The 21,087-nt window shown below is 35.8% G+C and overlaps 1 protein-coding gene across 1 annotated transcript in view; it reads left to right on the forward strand.

The window, feature by feature from the left end:
* The window catches only part of LOC102698290 (MAM and LDL-receptor class A domain-containing protein 1), a 65,278-nt gene that overhangs the window by 20,767 nt on the left and 23,424 nt on the right, over nucleotides 1-21,087 (forward strand). Inside the window, exons 5-15 of the mRNA XM_069190830.1 lie at nucleotides 5,326-5,513; nucleotides 6,820-6,985; nucleotides 8,086-8,304; nucleotides 8,811-8,995; nucleotides 10,661-10,892; nucleotides 11,326-11,485; nucleotides 14,087-14,201; nucleotides 15,196-15,325; nucleotides 16,928-17,077; nucleotides 19,783-20,006; nucleotides 20,235-20,346. Of these exons, the coding sequence (XP_069046931.1) occupies nucleotides 5,326-5,513; nucleotides 6,820-6,985; nucleotides 8,086-8,304; nucleotides 8,811-8,995; nucleotides 10,661-10,892; nucleotides 11,326-11,485; nucleotides 14,087-14,201; nucleotides 15,196-15,325; nucleotides 16,928-17,077; nucleotides 19,783-20,006; nucleotides 20,235-20,346 (1,881 nt within the window). The remainder of the gene's footprint in view (nucleotides 1-5,325; nucleotides 5,514-6,819; nucleotides 6,986-8,085; nucleotides 8,305-8,810; nucleotides 8,996-10,660; nucleotides 10,893-11,325; nucleotides 11,486-14,086; nucleotides 14,202-15,195; nucleotides 15,326-16,927; nucleotides 17,078-19,782; nucleotides 20,007-20,234; nucleotides 20,347-21,087) is intronic.

Consider the following 21,087-nt stretch of genomic DNA (forward strand, 5'->3'; position numbering starts at 1 on the left):
CTTATTAGTGTAACAATCTAACTTGCTTTGGCATTGTGCAATAACAGGGATTTGAATCACCACCTTATTCAGAATTCTACTCACAGCCTTCTTCACGTCTGCTGTGCTTCAGTCTGAAATGAGCAGACCTGGGCTACTCTTAGCTTTGGGGTAATTTAATTCTTTTGCAGTGTGTTTATATAGTCTACAGTGATAAAAAGAACAAAAATGAAACTAATTACAGTGCTTGTGTGGAATAGAGGTTAATAGCATATGGCCTACAGTTTTCAACAAGGTTAGGAATAGGTTTAGGGTGTACTGAGTTTATAACTCCCTCAGATAATTCTTATGTAAAAAAAGTTCTTTAATTAAAATTTGGAAAGCAACATATTTTCAGTAAATTTTAAGTTTTAATTTATGCATTGCCTTACTTCCATCATATTATGGTGCAACTTAGAAAATATATTTGAATATATATAATTCTATATACAGTATATAGATGTGAGTATGAATACATTTACTCACATACAGAATGCAACGCTATTTATTAAAAAATAACCTACTCTGATAAAATGGGAGATGAAAATATCAAAGAGTTCTTCACTTAAAATGATCAGATTATTAACTGAGAGACTTCTATTCCTCTAAAAGATTTTGCATTTCTAACCCAAACAAAATACTTGGATATGATTGAAGAAACAGCTGATCCAACGATGGATGGGAATGGCAATATTAGTGAGCGTTGTGTACACATTTATTGCACTGGAAAATCTATTTTTAGACAGTGTTTCCCAGTTCATGATGTAACAAACATAAAAATGCTCCTTTCTTTTAACACAGCATTAGTTTAAAATGTGCACAATTAGAATGACCTGTTCACAGCCTTTTAGATCCTGTAAATAAAAGCAGCCTTTCTTTGTGTTGTTAAAAAAGCATGATGTGTGTGCCGCCTATCCTTGCCTGAGCTGTAGTTCTTTTAGAAATTATATACACTTGTGCCCTGGTATCCGAACCTAATTCGTTCCTGAAAATCTGTTTGGAAGGCTGGAAGTCGTAAATCAAAAATAAAAATCCCATTATTTCTTATGGGGAAAATTCCACCCCATTTCAAACCAAAGACAAGTTCAGTCAAAAACCTCCCTAAGCATATCATGCCATACAGACCATTATAGTAAGCTTAGTGAACAACGCAGTTCTACTCAAATAAACCAACTATGGCTGTAAAATAATTAATGATATCATATTTACATTTTTCATTGTTTTGTAATAGATCAGTATCCTAACGATCGGCTAAACAGATGTGCATACTGTTGTTGACTATTACACTAAATTATCTTTTTCTCTTCCTTAAGACCCCATAATGAACAGCAACTACAAAAAAACACTTTGAAAACGAGAGTTCAAGCTTTTGTTGTGATCGTTAGAACAAAGGACCGGTGCCTCACGGCTTCTTTTACCACAATGCCTTGCACACGCACAGAAACAAACTACTGTTTGGTGGCACTGAATTCAAATGGTTGCAGAAGGTTCTTGGCCAAAATCGGTCACTTTCAAACTTCAGAGTTAGCATTAGCGAAATTTCATTCTTATAATGAATTACAAGGTACAAATTCTTCATGTTTGGATAAGCGAAAATTCGTATACCAAAGTTCTTATACTGGGGTATGAGTGTATATAGGTAGTGACTGACACTTGTACAAGGGCAGACATGTCCAGCACCATAGCCATGCCCTTTTTGTCCTGCTGGGAACTTTTCTTGCACCCATACACAGATTCTCCTCCAAGAGTGGTGTTGCCATTAGCCCCCTTCCTCAGGGTAATCTGGACATGTGGCATCACATACTCGGAGACCTTTGGGCCCTTTGCTCACTGATCCCCAGGCCCAGAGTCTCCACAACAACAACTGTTATCCAGGCTCAACAAGCTTACCCTCCAGCCCAGATGTTCCTCAGTCTTACACCATCAAAATGGCTCCTGATCCTCACTTTACCAGTCATCTTCGGTCTCAGACCTGCCTCCAGCTGCTGGTGCCCTGACCTGATGCCACCAGGCTGGATCTCACACATACAGAGTCTGCAGTGCCTCATTCTTGCACGCAGAACTCTCTATCATTACATGTTTCTTCAAGACATCTTATTCTGTGCCAGGACTCCACACACTTTCCGTCACTGAAAGTACTCACAAAACATTTATGCTGCCTTACTTTCATGTCTCAGGTTGTGTAGTAGTTGTAGCTGCTGGTGCACCTTGAATCCATGCCCAACCATCACTGCCTTCTCTAACACACATGCAGCTGCAGCCTGCAGCTGCTGGTGCACCTTTTCCTGTGCCCAGACACCACTGTTTCCTCACCAGAGACCAGTGGCTAGACAGACCCTTCTCTTTTTCCAATACCTCGTATCTCCAAGGAAAGTGACCCTCTATCATACCGACACTCCAGCACTCACATACTAACTCAGATACACAGATTACTCCCATTCAATGGACATACAGACAGCACTATTCTTCCATCATAAGAGCTGCTGTCCCAATCTTGAGAGGCTCCTCTTACTACCTCGCAGTCCCCTCCAGGACTGTTGCTGTTATCGGTCCTTTCTGGGTCTCTCTCTCAACTGTTTCTCTGACTGGGGTTGTAGTTGCAATCGCCAATCTTCCTCTCTCAAGGCAGAAGTGCTCTTACAGTAGCTATTGCTGGCACCAGCATTGTCTCATACCTTCTGCAGTCCTGCTTTGGCCCAGCTCTCTCATTGCTGAGCCTCCGCTGATGGGATATCCAGTCTCTCACTTCCTTTCTCACCTGCAGCCAGCTAAGGACTGAATCCTCCTTGGTATCTCTCAGGGAAGTGTTTGCCATGCTCTTAATCCAGTCCTACAGCTGAGGCCTGTTAACATTCAGTCTTCTCAGCTGTTGTTACTGAGGCAAAGTGTTTTCCTCAATCAAGACCGCTGCCTCTGTGGCGAACACACCCCACAAGTGCTTTACAAAGATATTTACCCTCTACCAATGATGTTCTATTTTTTTAATTACTATACAAATGATGTTTTGTGATATGATATGTATCATGTGATACATACTGGATTTTTAAGGGAGTATTTTTATTATTTTCAAGATCTGAATGCTCAAAACAGAACACTTTTGTGACTGAAAGAAATTAAATGTCAGCAGAAAACTTAAGAAAACTACTCAACTAAAATATGTTGATTTCATACTGTAAGTATTCACTCCCTGTACTGAAGCAAACATAAATTTGTTAAAATAACAAGTGGCCTCAACTAATCTCTGTAAGGTCTCTCGTTTAAGTAGTACATTTCAAGCAAGGATTCACCTATGAAGACGAAGGATCTTTCAAAACAACTTAGGGATTAAATTGTAGTAAGCCACAGATCAGGAGAAGGGTATAAAAATTGAAGACATACTGACATATGGTGAACTATTAAGAAGTGGAAGTTTTATTGTACTAACCAGTCATAGATCACATTGTCCCTCCAAACTGAACAGTGGTAAGGCAGAATGGCTGAGATGGGAGAAAATGTCCAGAGGTCAACAATATCCCTTCAAATCTGATAGAAAATCTGTGGCAAGACTTTGCTGTCCATTAATGATCTTCACAGCCGGGGATGATACATACTGTACTTATGCAATCAACATATTTTAATTGATTTTCTTTGTTGTTGTTGCTGATTTTAACCATAAACATGTTCAGTGTTGAGCATGTACTCAAGGGAAATTATTGGAAGGGGGTGAATACTTTTGTAAGGCACTGTATATTCTTGGGCTTTGTTTCAGCTTGGCTGATGAAGCATAATATTTGGAGCCTTCTTCAGCCGAAATGTTTCTTTCTTCTCTTTTCAGCATGGAATAAACCTTTACTTGTTCCTTTGCAGCCTACACATGCTGATGCAGCTACCTACTTGAACTAATATTTATGTATGTTCTTTAGTTATTTCCCTCTAAAGTTTAAAGACTGAAGACACATTACAAAAACATAAGGTCATACAGTATGCCTTGTCGAAAAAATGTTTTAGAATTCCATCTTCACTGTGTTTAAGATTACTTTCATCTCTATTTTAATTCTCAAATAAAACAAATCTGTAGGACTAGTACATAATATCCTAATTATGTCTCTACAAGCCTAGATAATTGAAAACCTGGAAAACAATAAATATTGTATTTACTTCCCCACTTCTCCATGTCTTGAACCAACTAGAATTTTATTTACTTCTTAATAATATTTTTAGTCAATGGTATGCATGCCATTGTGTTGCCAGGAGACCCAATTTAATTTGTCATGGTTTTACACAATATGAGCTCTAGTGTTAGTTTACTGATGTGAGGAAAAACAATGTTGTCCCTTTGGATTGAGTAAGTGACCTGCAAGTCTATATATTGTTTTTCTATTATGAAACATGCTTGGAAATCACAATCAAACATACATTTTTATTCTAACCCTTGTGTTTCTAAAATGCAAAAATATTAAATAAAAAATATTAAATCAGGCTCTTTGAGGTCAGTTGTTTGACTCTGGATTGGGTTGCTTTCCTTGCAGAGTTTGTACTCTGGGATGTGGTAACACTATCCCACATCCAAAGAAACATGTGTCTTAGAGAAAAAATTGTTGATGTTTCTCTCCAAGGAAAACATTGCTATATGTCTCAAGTTTGCAAAACAGCACTTGAATGAAAAACAAGACTTCAGGAACACTATCCTCTGGCAAGATGAGTCAAAATTGGAATTGTTTGGCCATAATGCAAAATATCATGTTTGGTAAAAACCAAGCACTACCTTTGTCCAGAACACCCTCAAACCAACTATCAAGCATGATGGTGTGGTTGATGTTTTGGGCCTACTCTGCTGCCTCAGGACCTATGCACCTCATTATCATTGAATCTACTATGAATTCCATACTCTACCAGTATTCTAGAGGAAAATGTGCTTCATGCAACAGGACAATGATCCAAAACACACAAATACATTTAACAATGGCTCAAGAAAAGACATTCAGGATTGTGGATTGGCCTAGTCAAAGTCCTGACCTAAACCCTGTAGAGATGCTGTGGCAGGAAATAAAGAGAGCTGTACATTTGAGAAAGCTCTCAGTCATCATAGAGCTGAAGCAGTTCTGTAAGAAAAAATGAACCAAACTTCCTCCCAGATAATGTTGAACAGACTGTTCAACTCTTAGAGATAATGTTTAATTCAAGGTAATGCTGATACAAGTTGCTTAATCGAGTGGTATACTGACTTTTTTGTGGCTTTGAGTGGCTTCTTGAAGAACCAGTATTAAATTATACTGCTGTTTGCTATTGGAATATATTAAATATAAAATGTGGACTTGTGTTTTCTAGGGAACTATTTGTATATTGAAAGCTCTATGCCCAGGAGAGAAGGGGATGTTGCTCAGTTAAGGACTCCTTTGTTGGGCTCTTCTGGGCTTCATGGGTACTGCCTGACCTTCTGGTATCATATGTTTGGAGCCACTGTTGGAACCTTAAGGATGTATCTGCAAAAGAGTCTTCATCAGCCCAAAACACTGGTATGCAATTTATCTGTATGAGCTTCTGCAACCTCAAACCTTTTTACAGTTGATTTTTTTCACAATGTATTGAACTACCCAAGCATTCACCTTTCTATCATCCACGCAATTTATTAATAAGTTATCCATATAGGTTCAGATTAACTATACAGTATATTTTGAGATGTACTGTACATTAAACTAACAAAAGAATGGTTACATAGACTGTAATACAAGGTGTAGGTCAGAGCAGAATTAGATATACTATATCCAGTATACATGTATGTTAGTAAAAGCAAGCAATAATGTGTGATACAATTAGTAGTTCGATTGTTTTATATTAAAATGCAAATCGCAACATAAATGTGACTCAGGTGACTGTAATTGTTTTAAGGAATGAAAGCACCTTTTAAGTCTAACAGTCTGTGTAAAATTTGAGCATCCAGGTGTGAAAGAACAGTGCAGTATTCAACAATAGCTCAATGTGCTGTGAATCATCACATCATGTTTCAACTTATCGTAGTTAGAGAATAAAAAATAAAGATAAGACAACTCACCTCATTACTGCTGAATACATTTTTAGACTATTTAAATATAAAAAATATTTGCTGGTTCCAAAGGAACACTTGTCACATTAGCTGTTGACTTGAATGTAAAGTGATTGAATTGAATATAAAGTGTTTTTCGGTTAGTTAGTAAGAATCATTATGTTTAAGCAAATAAGATACAGTCTTTCTGAAGGCATGACAAACTGTTATGCCAGCTGTGCTAGATCTGCTAATACTGAGAGGAATACTGATGCACCGAGAGAAAAATCAGTGTGCTCACTTCAGGCAGCTGTGAGTCTTTTTTCATTCCTGAGCTTGATTGCTTCTGATGCAGGAGTGCTGCCAGCTGTTTGTGTACAGGAAACATGTGGACAGCCCATTATAAACACGCTAAATTAAAAAAAGCAACTTTACTTTCAATTTGCAGCTTTGATATTGTGAAAAGCACAAACCGTGACATACATAAAACAGATAAGAAATTATAGTTTTCTGGGGTATTATTAACAAATATTTCAAATCCTAGCAAAGAAACACATTAATTGAATATATGAGCTGTTATCTAAAAGCCCAGAAGTCTTTTGAATTCTTTCAACTTCATCAGCTACCAATATCCAGTAACTCTCCATTTAAATAAATTTAAGAAATAAACTTAACTTCTTTTAATTGCTCATTAATAAAGGGATTTTTAACATGTTAAATTACTTTATACCTGCAAAACATTCTCTGCTGTCTGTGTTTTAAAACTTACTGATGAGAGATTCTTCTCTGTTTCTACCAAGATATGGCAGAGGAAGGGGACAGTGGGAGATGAGTGGAGAAAGGCCCAGATTCATGTGGTTCTCCAGGATGTTCATGAAATAATGTTGGAAGCCACTGTTGGCGGACCTGCAGGAGACATTGCAATTGATGACATTTCATTTGTCCCTGGAACTTGTCCACCATCTGGTATGCTCTCTGTTAAGCTTTCAGCAATCACATGTATAGAGCAAACATATCTGAAATGGGTTACAAATACAAATATGGTGATATTAATATCATTATGTTGGATGTGGGGTGTAAATAACAGTAACAAGAGCTTGTATGATGATCCATCCATTTTCTAAACTCTTTATTCAATACAGAATCATGGGGCAGCCAGAGCAAACAGGCACAAGGCAGGACAGGCAGGGTACACCCTGAACAGGATGCCAGTCCATCACAGGGCGGACACAGCCATACTGTACACATACTCACAGCAGGGCCAATTTTCCTAGAACCCAATTAACCTCCCAGTATTTCTTTAGACTGTGGGAGGAAACTCACCTTGAAGAAACCCATGTGAACCCAGGGAGAGTATACAGTACTTCAATGCTGATAGAACCCCAGGTCCACCATTGAACCCAACAAGGGCCCAAGTGCTGCAAGGTAGCAATGCTACCCACTGTGCCATCATGCTGACCATGATGATGACATCATCAGAACAACACATTCCTAGCAGAACTGTGAACACTGTAACTAAGTGACATTTTGTGGCTATTATTTCAACCTTGAAGCTGAATTCACCTTAATTCAAAGACTTAAGACATGACTTGTGCCACCTAAACTAAAGCTCCATAAACATTTGCTCTCCTCTGTTAGGCATTCATACATTATAATAATATCAGTATTATTATTACAATTTTAACATACTGTAGTTTAAAACTAATTGCAGTTTATCCACTGAAGTGGATTTTATTTTTGGCACTTAAAATTTTAAATGAAAACTCCCATTTTAGGGAGTTACTATTTTGAATATCTTGTAGTACATATACAATTGAGAGGTTTTGATAGATGTACATTTTAAAATTTAAGAGGAAAGATGTATTGTGTAAGTGATAGGATTTCTGTCTGTCCAACCAACTTTTTTTCTGTCCACTCACCCACAACCTTCATCCTATCAATCCATAATAAACAGTTAGTACTCTATTAATGTGTTATTCTTCCTCAGTAGGCATGTGAATCTGTTCAATTTATATTGCCATATCATCAAAATAATACGATTTTCTGATTTGATTTTTTTCCCCAAGACCTTTGTGATTTTGAAGAGAATGACTGTAATTGGATCCAAGAGACAGATGACGACTATGACTGGATTAGAGGATTTGGAGGGACTCCTAGTGCTGACACTGGACCAAGCTTTGATCATACAACAAACACGGCTACCGGTCACTATTTTTATCTAGAAACCTCCAGTCCTCACAGACCAGGGCAAAAGGCAAGAATGGTTTCTCCAGCGTTCCCAGCAGGTGTGATAATCTGGACTTTCATTTACTGTATATACTGTGCCTAGGCCATCAGTAAGCAAAGAGTGAACCACTGTTCTCAATAAAAGTCAGCTTGTGAGAAAGTGCTATACAGTACCTTTCTTCATGCCTGTGATCCTACAGACAGCTTCAATATTTAAAAAGTAACATTGTGTACATATTTAAGGAGGAGTTGTAGGAATTGACAATGATGTCAGCTTCTTTAAATACTTGACAAGTATTACATAGAACCTTTTCAGGACTCAAAGGACTCAAATCCAGGCTATTTGTATCATGTTTTAGACATAAAACACAGTTTTACACAGTTTAGTTAAATTCAACCTTGGTTATATCATTCTTGAATTCTTGACTGGTGTCTCACAAGAGATACGTGTTCAGGTTTTAATATTATGTTACAATTTTCTAGAAAACATCAGCAGACCTTAATTGTCCTTGTCAGAAACAGATGTAAGACATCTTGATGGTCATTCTGTAATTTTCTGTAACAGGGAAGAACAGGTGTTTACAATTTTGGTATCACATGTATGGAGTAGGCATTGGAACCTTAAATGTGTACAATCAAGATGAATGTGTTGGGAATCAGTCTCTTATATTCTCTCAAACTGGAAATCAAGGAGTGCTATGGAGGTTTGCCCAGACAAGCCTTGAAGAATGCCAGGCATCATCATTCAGAGTGAGTATTCATATTGTGCATGTCAATTCAGGGACAGAGATTTATTGCCAAAACATGTTTGGTTAACAAATTTGTTTTTCATGCAAGTTTAGAATTGAGGAAGCAACATATTAGTTACATACAGTATTGGAGACGACAAAAAAAGACCCTTTTTAGTGCATTCTGTGAAATGCAGAGCAAACTTAATCAGTAAATTGTTGGGATGATAAACCATAAGTATACTAATTACACACTTTTTTATAGCATATATATATACACCTTTGTGATGCTCTTATAGTGCTTTACTTATAAGAATGGAACCTTTTCTTCTATCACTATAGTGCAGTTCCAATGTCGGTGACGTAAGGCAGCCGGTATGTGTCAGCATACCATTTAAAAAGCAGTGTGGTATTGCTTCACTCATGGAATTAAGGGGAAACTTTAGGAAGGTCAGATTGTATAAGCACATAGTGGGATTTAGTCAGGACGTGTGGGTTAACTCCCCTAGTCTATCAGAAGGCCATTAATGACCACATAATTTGATTTTTAATGAGCAACTATTGTAGTCAGGAGCTTGGATAAACAGCTCACATCCCCTAAGCACAATGTCTCCTGTTGCCATAGTGGGACAATGGTTTGGAAGTTTTGGTCTGACAGGAGTACCTCCTCCTTCCATAACACATGCAATAGAAGGGTGGTCTTAGCAGGTTGCAGCAATTTTACAAGTCTCCCATCCTGGCACTGACCAGGACAAGCCTACTGCAGCTTAGTTCCTAAGATCTGATCTGGGTGTGAAACGATAATGCTGTTTCTTAACTAGACTTTATACGAAATGACTTTTCATTTTTATTCCTTTGTAAATTAATTTTTTTAAAGAAACACAGGTAATACAAGGAGACTGCCCTTTGGAGTTTTCAACTATTGAAATATTTTATATTTCCTCATCAGTGATGTATATTCACTCATGCCATCTTTTTCTGTAGTGTATGTGTTACTTTTACACTTTTAAATTATGTGTACACATTAGAAAACAAGGTGGGCTCTACAGAATCTTTCAAGTTATTGTGTCCAGTAAGGTGAGTTCTAAAAATTACTGGGGTAGTCTAAAGCATTATTATTTCTGTTAATCGCATGCACGTATTAATCACAAAAACAGTGAATAAAGTAAAGGTCGTAAGAAAATAGACAGCTGGCATGTGACAAACGGCAAGAAACGGTGCATTTTTGAAAACTTTTTTAATCATTTAACTATGTACTAAAGATTTATTCATTTTGTTTCTGAAGGTTTTTTAATGAAAAACATTAGCTGTTTAGACAATTTAGTGTACAGTTCTATACACATATAGCTAATATACTAATAATTTATACAACATTTAAAACAGAAAAGAGTTATGAATTTGCTGTTTTCTTCCCAACAAAACTGCATTGCTGAATGCTGCTCTAACTTCCCATTTACATAGAAAATGCTAAATAGTGAAGTGATCTTTCCAATATCCATGTGATTTCATAGTTTTGAATGTCTGGAATAAGCCTAAGATGAGACACATCTTATTGTTGACTGAAAATTTGAAATAATTTAACTTTACCTTAAAGCATATAGAGATGATTGTTAGGCATAAGTGAGAAAATGGATTGAGGATGGATTGAGAAAATTGAGGAAAGGAAAAATTTTGTTTTGGTGTTCAGATTGTATTTGAAGGGATAAAAGGGGCCACTGACAAAGGAGACATTGCCATAGATGATATTCTGGTGTTTAATGGACCATGTTCTCCTGCTGGATACTGTGACTTTGAGACCAATTTGTGTGGATGGACAAACATTGAGGTTGTGGATGAGGGTGACTGGATTCGAAGCAGAGGGAACACTCCCAACATCAATACTGGGCCTGGTATTGATCATACTACCAACACCACAAAGGGTGGGAAGAAATACTAAATTATTATACTAATAAAGCTAATAAAGAATGACTTGCCTAATCCCTATCCCTAATTATTAAAACATTTTAAAGAATACAACTGCTATGAAATGTTTTCTTCACTTTGATCTATCCTTTTCATAACAAGATTATTTAAAAAACCCTGGGCCAAACAAATCTTAGCCCAGAAAAAAATGCCATTAAGTGTGTTTTATGCAGTGGTAAACAACACACAATGAAAATATATTTGGAATGTAGCCCTGCAAAACCACCCAGAAAGCAGAATGTCATTATTGTTTATATTTTCTTTAACAAAAAAGTGAGAATTTGCAGTAATTTAATACAATTCAATTTGGTGAGTTTATTTTGCACACATTTTCCATAGCAGCACAGACAACCATCAAAAGTAAAGTAACTTGTTTTTCAAACTTTCTAGGTTACTATGTTTATGCAGACAGTTCTGTGGGATCACCTGGAGACAGAATAATGCTGGTCAGTGAAATATTTCAGCCAGCAGTGGAAGGAAGCTGTCTATCATTCTGGTATCATATGTATGGCCAAAACATTGGGAACCTAAGTCTTTACATCAATAACAGGTATGAAAATGTTTGAAATATTACAAAATACTGTATATATTTTCTGAGATGCCACCCAAACATGTGAAAATTTGTCTTTGGGTTTTAAAACTATATTTGTCAAAAGAGATTGACCAGTTTGCTCTGCAAGAAAACTCTGAGGAGCAGTTTTCAGAATTGCCTATATTATGTTGTGGTTTACTAGCTGAATCTTTTCAAGTGTAGGACAACACAGGGAAGTTTTGATTTACATGCCATACCTTTTACAATAATGTGAGGCACTAAAAATATCAGACTTGTTTACTGCATTTATTACATTTTTATATGCACATACACTTCAGTTCATACTTAAGTGTTATTTCGTTATTCACTTTTAGTTCTACATTCTGAAAAAAAGTATTTTTCATTTCTTGTTGCTAGCCCTGGTTCAGTGTATTGTATGTTGCAAATAGTTTTCACTGCATTTCACAAAGCCTTCTAATGTTGTATGTATGCCAGTTGGAGATGAATGAATGAGTACATATATAAATAAAAAATAAAAATTGCTAGTGCTGGCACTATTAAATATACCAAGAGATCATTCATCACACACTCGGTGCTTACTTCATGATATCTGCATCCAACAAATCTTTTCTGAACCTGTACTATACATTGGGGAGAACAGCAATTCAAAAATATTAACACTGAAATTTAACTTTATTTAAATTATTTTATTTAATTTATTTAAATTTAAATTTAACACTTAAACTATGAGATAAAGATTTTTTTATTGGGGAATTGATTTGAACTTTATTATAATGGATACCTTTTTCTTTGTTGTAATCCATTTGAACTGATTTTTATCAATACTCTGCCTTGCAAAAGTATTCATTTTGTCCCATTTTGTTGTATAAAAAAGTTTTCATTTGAATTTTTTTTATCAAAAATATGAATGCGTGAATGGAACACTTGAGAAAAAAAGTTACATATCAGTAAAAAGAAAAATCAAAACCTGAAATGTATTGATTGTGTAAGTATTTATCCTCCTGAGCCAATAATTAGTAAATGTACCTTTTGCAGCAATAAGGGCTGCAGTATTTTTGCTTAAACGTGTAATTTATGCCATTCTTCTTTATAGCCCTTCTCATGCTCTGTTAAAATTGTTGGGGGTCACCGATAGAAATTTTCAAGTCCTACCACAAATTTTCAATTGGATTCAAGTCAGGATCTTGACTGGGTGACTTAAAGGCATTCACTCTCTTTTTGTTAATTCACTTCACTGTAGCTTAGATTTTTTGCAATAGGTCATTGTTTTCCTGAATGGTGAAATTTCATTTCACTTTGAGGTTGTAGCTAAAGGATGCATGTTGTCCTTTAGGATTTTCCTATACTGTTCTGCACCCATTTTTACCTCAGTCTTCCTACTACCTGCTGATTAGAAGCAGCCACAGAACATAATACTGTCACCATTATGTTTTGTAATAGGGATGGTGTTGACTATGTGATACTATTTAGATATTTAGACCAAAAGTTCCAATTTTGTCATCTGACCACAAAACCATCTACCTCAGGTTTGCAGTACTACTCAGATTATTTTTTTATACAAATTGCAGATGGCAGATCCATGGAGGATTTGCATTTTTTCAGTTCATACAGAACAGTGAGGTGGAGAAACTGGTAGTGTCTATTGTTTTCTCACGGACATTTTCTTCCATCTCAGTCATTTGAATTCTGTAACTCTTTCAGTTGCCATTGGCGTTTTTAACCAGTTTCCTCCTTGATCAGCAGGGACAGCCTGACAAAGAATCTGGGTGGTAAAATACACCTTTTGCATCTTAATGATCAATTTTACCTTGTTCAATTGAATATTCATTGTCTTTTAATATTTAACTCTTCTCTTGATCTGTACCGTTCTACAACGTAATCCTTGAATTTTTCTAAAAGCTCCTTGGTCTTCAACTGTAAATATTTGCTTGAAATTGCTTGAAATGCCTGACTGAGGGACATTTCACAAATGCTGTAGGTGTATTTTTCCGGAATCGAGTGAACCTTAATCTGTATTGCACTCAGAGGCCATTCAACTAATTGTGTGGTTTGTCCAAGTAAATTTTGTGCACCTTATCTAATATAGCTTTACCATATCAAAGCTGGTGAATATGTAACTAGTTGAAATATTTAAAATTTTCTCTTGGCATTTGGCATTTGATTAGTGAGACACCATGCATCAAAGTGTTCATATTGACATAGTGACGTACCTTCTCAACATGTTTCTTCATGTTTAATCATTAGGAATCTTCATTATCAGACCTTGTTAGCATAATTTTGTATGAAGCTTGTCCAGAAAGCACTACCCCACTTTTTCTTTCTTAGTGAAAATGTATTTGATGACTAATTAATTCCAGGGTTCTCTATAGAAATAATTTGAAACTTAGTGACAAAAAGAGTTCAGTTGTACAATGCCAAAAGTTTGTTTTCCCATAGAAATTATTTTTTTCTAAAATGTGGTGCATTACTTTCTGGAAGATCCTTCTATTTCAGTGGCAATAGCTAATGCTCATGCACTTAGCTTACATTAAATAAATTAATCATTTTAATTTTAAAAAAGTATGTTCTTATTTAAAAATATTTTTCCTCACTTCAAAGGACACTCCATACAAATGGAAACAAACTTGGATCTCTGATTTGGAGAAAATCTGGAAATCAAGGGAACAATTGGTCTGAAGGCATGGTTACTGTGGACTTTTGGGAACCATACTGGGTAAGTATTATCAGTTTGCAATTACAATCTGAAATTGAGGGAATATGAATTCGAAATAGAAGGGTGTTATATACCCAGTGTTAATTAAACAGCAGAAACATGAATGTGAAAAAGACATTAGAAATCTTGTTTCTTTTACTTTTATTAATTCTTTTTTTATTCTGAAACACAAATCAAATACTGGCTTTTATATTATGTCGTGAATACATAATTTAGATATATGGAAAAACTTTTAATGGCAAGTCCAGTTCAGCAGAAACAGTGAAAATAGTCACATAAATTCATGATACTTAAGTACCTTTAACATCGTTTCACAGCACTGAGTTTTACCTTTCTAGCTACTTTACCGTACTCATGAGAAAAATGCACAGCCACCCACACCTTAATCTCAATAAATGGCCTAGTAAGCTTTTTCTAAGAGATATGGAAATCACTTAACAACAGAAACTGAGGCTGCTCTTAAAAGATTTAAAACATCCATATTCTACATTCAAATTACTGTATTACATTTTTTCAAATTACACTAGTAGTTCAAATGTTTGAACATGTGGATAGAGTTGTGATCCATTAATACCCCTGACAGAAAGTCTCAAACACAGGACTGTAGCTTTGCTGAGGAAAGAAATCAGGCACAAAGTTCATTAAAGCTCATTGCAAGAAAATACCATAATCTTAGAAAGGGATATTTGAAAACTGAACAATCTGCTCTGGCTGTGAACATGAAATGCTTCAGGTCATTTCAATATTAATTCCACTTAACATTCTGATGCTTCCTCTGTTCTCATTGCTTCTTAATTTCCTTTCAACAAATTGCATTTTATTATCCGCTTTCCTAAAAGTAGGCCCTTTTATGTTTGTTCTCAATATTATATTATTAATCTTAGTGACAAGATCTGGAAGAGAACTTTAAAGGAGACAACATCAAGATTTTCCGCTTCTATTCAGTTAATGTTAATGTGTTATTTTCAGTGAATCTTGTTGTTTTTTTTATCAGTTCATATTTGTGTATGAAAAAGGATTGGGTTTGATGGGAGATGTGGCCCTTGATGACATACAGCTTCTCCTGGGCTTGTGCTCCACCTCTCCTTCCGTCACAGCTGTGCCAACTCTGCCACCCACTCAGAGTAAGAGAATCACTGGGCAGGCCGAACACAGACAGTGCAGGGACAGCATGTTTGGAACAGTATTAAGTTTACCCTAAAAAAGAAAAGTGAAGAACTTTTTAATGAATAATAAGACAAAGTAATACAATTACAGCTTTCAAGTGGAACACACAAACTTCTGTCATTGACCAAATGCTTTCATTGTTTAAATTTAATTTACAGAATATGTGTAAAAACTGGGGGCACGGTGGCACAGTGGTTAACTTTGCTGCCTCGCCTCCCTGGGCCTTTCTGGACCTGGGTTGCTATACAGTATGCATGAAGTTTTTATGTTCTTCTTGTATTTTTGTGGGTTTCCTTTGAGTGCTCTAGTTTCCTCCCACAGTCCAAAGTCATGCTAGTAGGTTAATTGATTTCTGTAAAGGAAATGGCCCAGTTGCATGTGCGTTTATGTCTGTGCGTTCCTTTTGATCGACTGTCCATGCTACAGTATATCCTGGCATGCACCCGTTGCTTGCTTAGTTAGGCTGTACTAGATAAAGCGGTTAGAAAATGGATGGATGTATAAACGTGTGCGTGCAAAAAAAAAACTTTCATAGACTAGGTTGGACTTTTTCTGGTAATTTATGATAAATCCAAATGATTGTACTAATCATTTATGCGCAAAGAGATAATAAAGGCACAACTACAGTATAAAGTATATTAGCTGTAGTATATTGTTATGTGATGGTGGGTTGACGTGGTTTTAATAAAATTTGAAAGTAAAAATCTAATCAGCTCTGTACATTCACTTATTAAGTAATTTCCTGTTCAGGTCTACCCTATCCACAAACCTCATGTTTGTAGAAAAGACATTATGAGGCACTCTTCCACAACTTACAATGTTATCTACTTTAATTAATGCCTTCTTCTCTGTGCTTAATGGATAATTGTAGCTTCTCATATTTGTAGAAGAAGGGTATAAGGAAACTGTCACCTAATTTTACACTATACTTGAACTTATGAACTCACATATAACTTCTGTTGAGAGTTTACTTTTTATTTCAATTAAATTAAATTGTAGTTTTATAACATGGGTATATATTTCTGCTGCTGCTTACCTGTCTGACTTGTTCTCTTCAACACTCCTTCAGCCTTCATGATGGGCCAGGCTCATATTTTATTCTGAAATCTTGTTCAGCATTACAGGACCATACAATGTAATCTTTTGTGTGATAACTTAAATTCTAAGATATAGATAGATATATATGACTGACAACATTTAGTGTAGATAAAAGGTTTAATAAACGTTTTCCAAAACAAGAGAAAAACAGTTAAATATACTTGTGAGATCTGTAAGCCCTCACAATAAGACTTTTATGTGAAAGATGAAATACTTCTACTGTGTGGAATATCTATTAATCTTTGTCTGAACTCCTGCTCACTGCAGAAGCAGTAAAATAGGTACCTGTCATATTGGAGAATGAGAGAAAAGTAGTCATATTTTCCCTGTCGAGATAATTGCTTCAGAATAGTTTTTGATGGAACAATCATAACCAGCAAGGAAGCAGATAACGTCAAAGGGCAATTTTTTACTGTGTTCTTCTAGTCCTTTCTTAGGAACATTGTGTGCCCTTTTTTTAGTGCCCGGTGCCAATGACTGTGACTTTGAAGTGGACCTCTGTGGCTGGCAGCAGGACCCAAATGAGGGTTCTGATTGGCGAAGGCAGCAGGGGTCAATGGGGACAGGCTCGTTGGGACCAGCAGAAGATCATACTACTGGGAGTGTGAGAGGTGGGCAAATTTCCAGTGTGTCTGATTTTTAATAAGCACAGCTAGCCTTGTGTCAATAGCTTGGTGACTGCTATAATACAATCATGAATAGAATGGGTAGAAAATAACTACCCATTATCTGCATTTCGATCCATGCTTTTGAGCCACACATATATTGAGTTTATGCCTCTGAAGGTACTTGAAAAGATCAAATAATCCACATTAACAAAAGAAAAGGCTTCAGGTCATTGACTCAAACCTTTTCCCACTTTCCACATTTAAAATTGATCATTGATCATAGGACAAGCCTGAAGGAGATTTTGTAAAAATCTTTTGGATTTAAGATGTCTTTGCTGGCACACATCAATACTACTAAAGTTAACAATGGCATAACTTAACCTTTCCACCTCTGTCTTTCCAAGTCATACAGGTAAATGTTTGAAATGGACTTGTTTTATATAATACCAATTTAATACTTATTTTTCCCTGAAAATAAATTTAAATTATAGAACAATAGAACCATAGAAACTGCTCTTTGTAATCAATAGAAAAAGGAAATAACCTAAGAAAACATAACAAACGAAAGAACATTTGCCCACCTTTTTTGTTTGATTGCTACAGTATATCAAGTCAATATACTGTAAATTCAAAGATCTTGTCCACGCATTTCTCAAAAATATCCAGGATGGCTGTTTGTTTTCTGCAGCAGGTTGCAACTTTGGGAGACACTAATGATCCTGGTTTGGATCAAAATGGTCCTGGTGTAGTAATGTTTTAAATACCATGTAAAAATGTGAACTTAATTAAAAACTCAAGTGGAACAGACCTGGGAGGACAAAGCCTTACATAACCTTGGAAGACATAAACAAGCCACTCAAGAAAGGAATTGAAGCAAACACTAACCAGGAAAGGTCTAGATATACTGTAAGTGATGACAACCACTGAAAGGAACTAGTAAATAAATATGAAGACCCGTCTCTTGAGACACACCCATAGAGATAGTTTTCTGTGTACAGTGAATCGTCTCTGGGCAACAGTACTGCAAAGTTGATGTGTTAGTTGCTAGATTAAGGAATAAAAAAGAGATAAGAGGTGAACCTTTGCTTAGAGAATTTATATCTAATTTCCTTGTCTGACTGAGGCATGGAGCAGAGGGCTTCTCTACTTTAACTTGTATCCTCCTTAGTGGATCTGAGACCTGTGGTGAATTCCACAATTCTTCTTCAGTTACTTTGCATTTTCAAGCGAAATTCCACAGTGCTAAATGTGCTTCCTGCTTCTCAGGGAGGTATTGTAACCCCTGTGTGATCCCGACCAAAACTCACCAGTGGGACCCTGGGTTCAATTCCTGACCTGGGCTGCTATCTGCATGAAGTTTGTATGTTCTCCGTGTGTTCATGTGGGGTTTTGCCAGGTGCTCAGGTTTCCTCCCATAGCCCAAAGATATAGTAGGTTAATTGGCTTCTGACAAACTATTCCTGATGTAAGTGTGTGCATAACTGTGTTTGTGCCCTCTGATGGACTGACACCTTGGTCAGTTGCTTGCTGACATACACTTCACATTCTTTTGTTGACCATTTAATTGCACAAGAAACAAAAATGTGATGATTATATGTAGAGTTGGTTTTCAAGTATGTGTTTAGTGATTTTTTCCTATATATTCTAAATACCAGGTTAAATTGAGATGCCAGTTGCACAATTTAAAAGATGTAATAAAAAATTTAATTTCTGCTTAACATTTCTCTCTTTTTTCATGCTGATTAAAGGGTACAGCAAAGTTGAAAAAATAACTGATAAAAGGGAATCTGCTAAAATAGTATTTTAATTATTATATGTTATATACAGTAAAATGTTAAGTTATCTGTAGTGCCTTAAAAAGTATTCATCAAGTACTCATCCAGTGATGTCGTATTGTGCTAAATTACAAATGATGTATACAGTACACATTTTTAGTGAATTAATGTGAAAAATGTGAGTTCTAAAAATCAACAACCTTTATGGGTGTAATAAACTAAAACATGCAAAAGCTAAAAGATGCTAGTTTCATATATATCTTTTCACTGTTTTCTGGCAGAACTATAGTATATTAGTTAAAGAGCACAAAATTACTTTTACTGTTAGTTGAGTGGCCTCTGTCTTTCTACAATAATATTGGTTCACATGATTTCAAAATAAATATATCTCTGTAAGGTCCTTCAGTAAAATAGTGAATTTCCAGAAAATATTCAACTGTGAAAAACAAGAATATGCATTAAAATGATGGAATGGGTAAATATTTTTGCAAGGACCTACAGGTTTACCATAAATGCTGTGCTATAATACCTTTATTCTGACCTGCTCAACAGAGTCACTATTTTGCTATTGGAAATCTCATGGAAATCTCACCCTCATTAAATCTCATGGAAATATGTACTGTATGTCTCTTGTTTCCTCCCACAGTCCACTATCCTGCTGTCCAGATTAACTGGTGTCTCTCAAATAACCCCTGTATGTACACATGTACAGTATGCATACAGTATGTCTGACTTGCGATGGATTCATATCTCATCTAGAGTGTATCCAACCTTTGTCCTAATGACAAACATGACAATAATTATTTATTACTGTTAAGGTTAAGGTACAACATACCTTATTTATTACATAAAATTGTCAACAAGAGAGGTTTCTAGCTGGGTATAATGTAAGACACTTTTTATTAAGGGCAGTATTTCTCCATTTCATTGTAGGTCATTATATATTGGTTGAAGGAAATGGCCAGACTGAAAAAGCTGTTGCAAGAATTCGCTCCCCTCTTGTGGCTGTTGGTCTGGAAGGACTCTGTCTGATGTTCTGGTATCACATGTATGGTGGCAAGGTTGGCTCTCTGATTGTGTCTAATGGCAACGCATCAAATAAGACAATGTTGTGGATGAAGACAGGAACTTGGGGACCACAGTGGAACTATGCACAAGTGAGTTTTTTGTGTTTCTTGTTTTTCTTTTCCTTTCCAGTAATCCCTGGGACTATTTAAGACTGTTTTTTGTCTCTCCTATTATATCAGGAAATAAATATAGGAAAACCAAAATTTAATCTGGAAGCCTTTATCACACAGTGCCAATTTGTTTGGCAAATTTTGTTTCTAGCCACTACAAGGAGAAATTATTATTATTGGGACATAATATAGTCTTTCTTTTTACAGATTCATATCACTGGTGCTCATAATATCCAGATCATCTTTGAAGGCATAAGAGAAGATGGTGCCATTGCCCTGGATGACATATCATTTAACCCAGACTCCTGCCCTTCAGCTAGTATGTTTTTAAATTTTAAATGCTGCTATTTATTCCTATGTATGAGACCGATAAAAAAGCCTGAAGACATAATTAAAAAATCCATTATCAGTTACTTGAGATAAGAAGAAACCATTGAAAGCTAGCAGTTAGACTCAATGATAATTTAATCAGCCAGCAGCTGTTTGGTCTAATTTCTGCAACAAAGAAAAAAGAAGCAGCATGCATAAACCACGAAGATTAAAAAAAACAATTTATGAATAATTCTATTGATAAGTTTAATTTTAAAATATTATATTAAACTCCAGTAATTCAATAAATAATCAAGTAATTCAATAAATTTAATTGGCAACAGGTTTAATTATTATGCCCACAGATTTTTAAACCTTATCACACTCAGGTTCTAAAGAACAATAGAAAAGTACAGCCATTGTGTTACAACAAATTGCTTTGAATTAATGTAGGGCTTTTGCCGAAGAATTTTAGAAAAGAGGGCCACAGTTTGCATCTGAATCTTTCCTCATTAGTCAATAACATGTTGCTTAGTTTACGTAAGTCTTGTCCAAGATGTATATACTATGTCTATACTGTACTTCCAAGAGTGACTCTGAGTTGCCATGTGTTTTAACAGCAATATTGATTTACTGATAACGGATAAGTAGATCCATTAAATGATTTAACACTGTTGTTTGCATTATAGACACTGATTCTGTTAATTTCAAGTTCAAATGAATAATTTTGTGAAGCATTTGTTACATTACC

Source organism: Lepisosteus oculatus, chromosome 6 (genome assembly GCF_040954835.1).
Source record: "Lepisosteus oculatus isolate fLepOcu1 chromosome 6, fLepOcu1.hap2, whole genome shotgun sequence".
Classification (NCBI taxonomy): domain Eukaryota; kingdom Metazoa; phylum Chordata; class Actinopteri; order Semionotiformes; family Lepisosteidae; genus Lepisosteus; species Lepisosteus oculatus.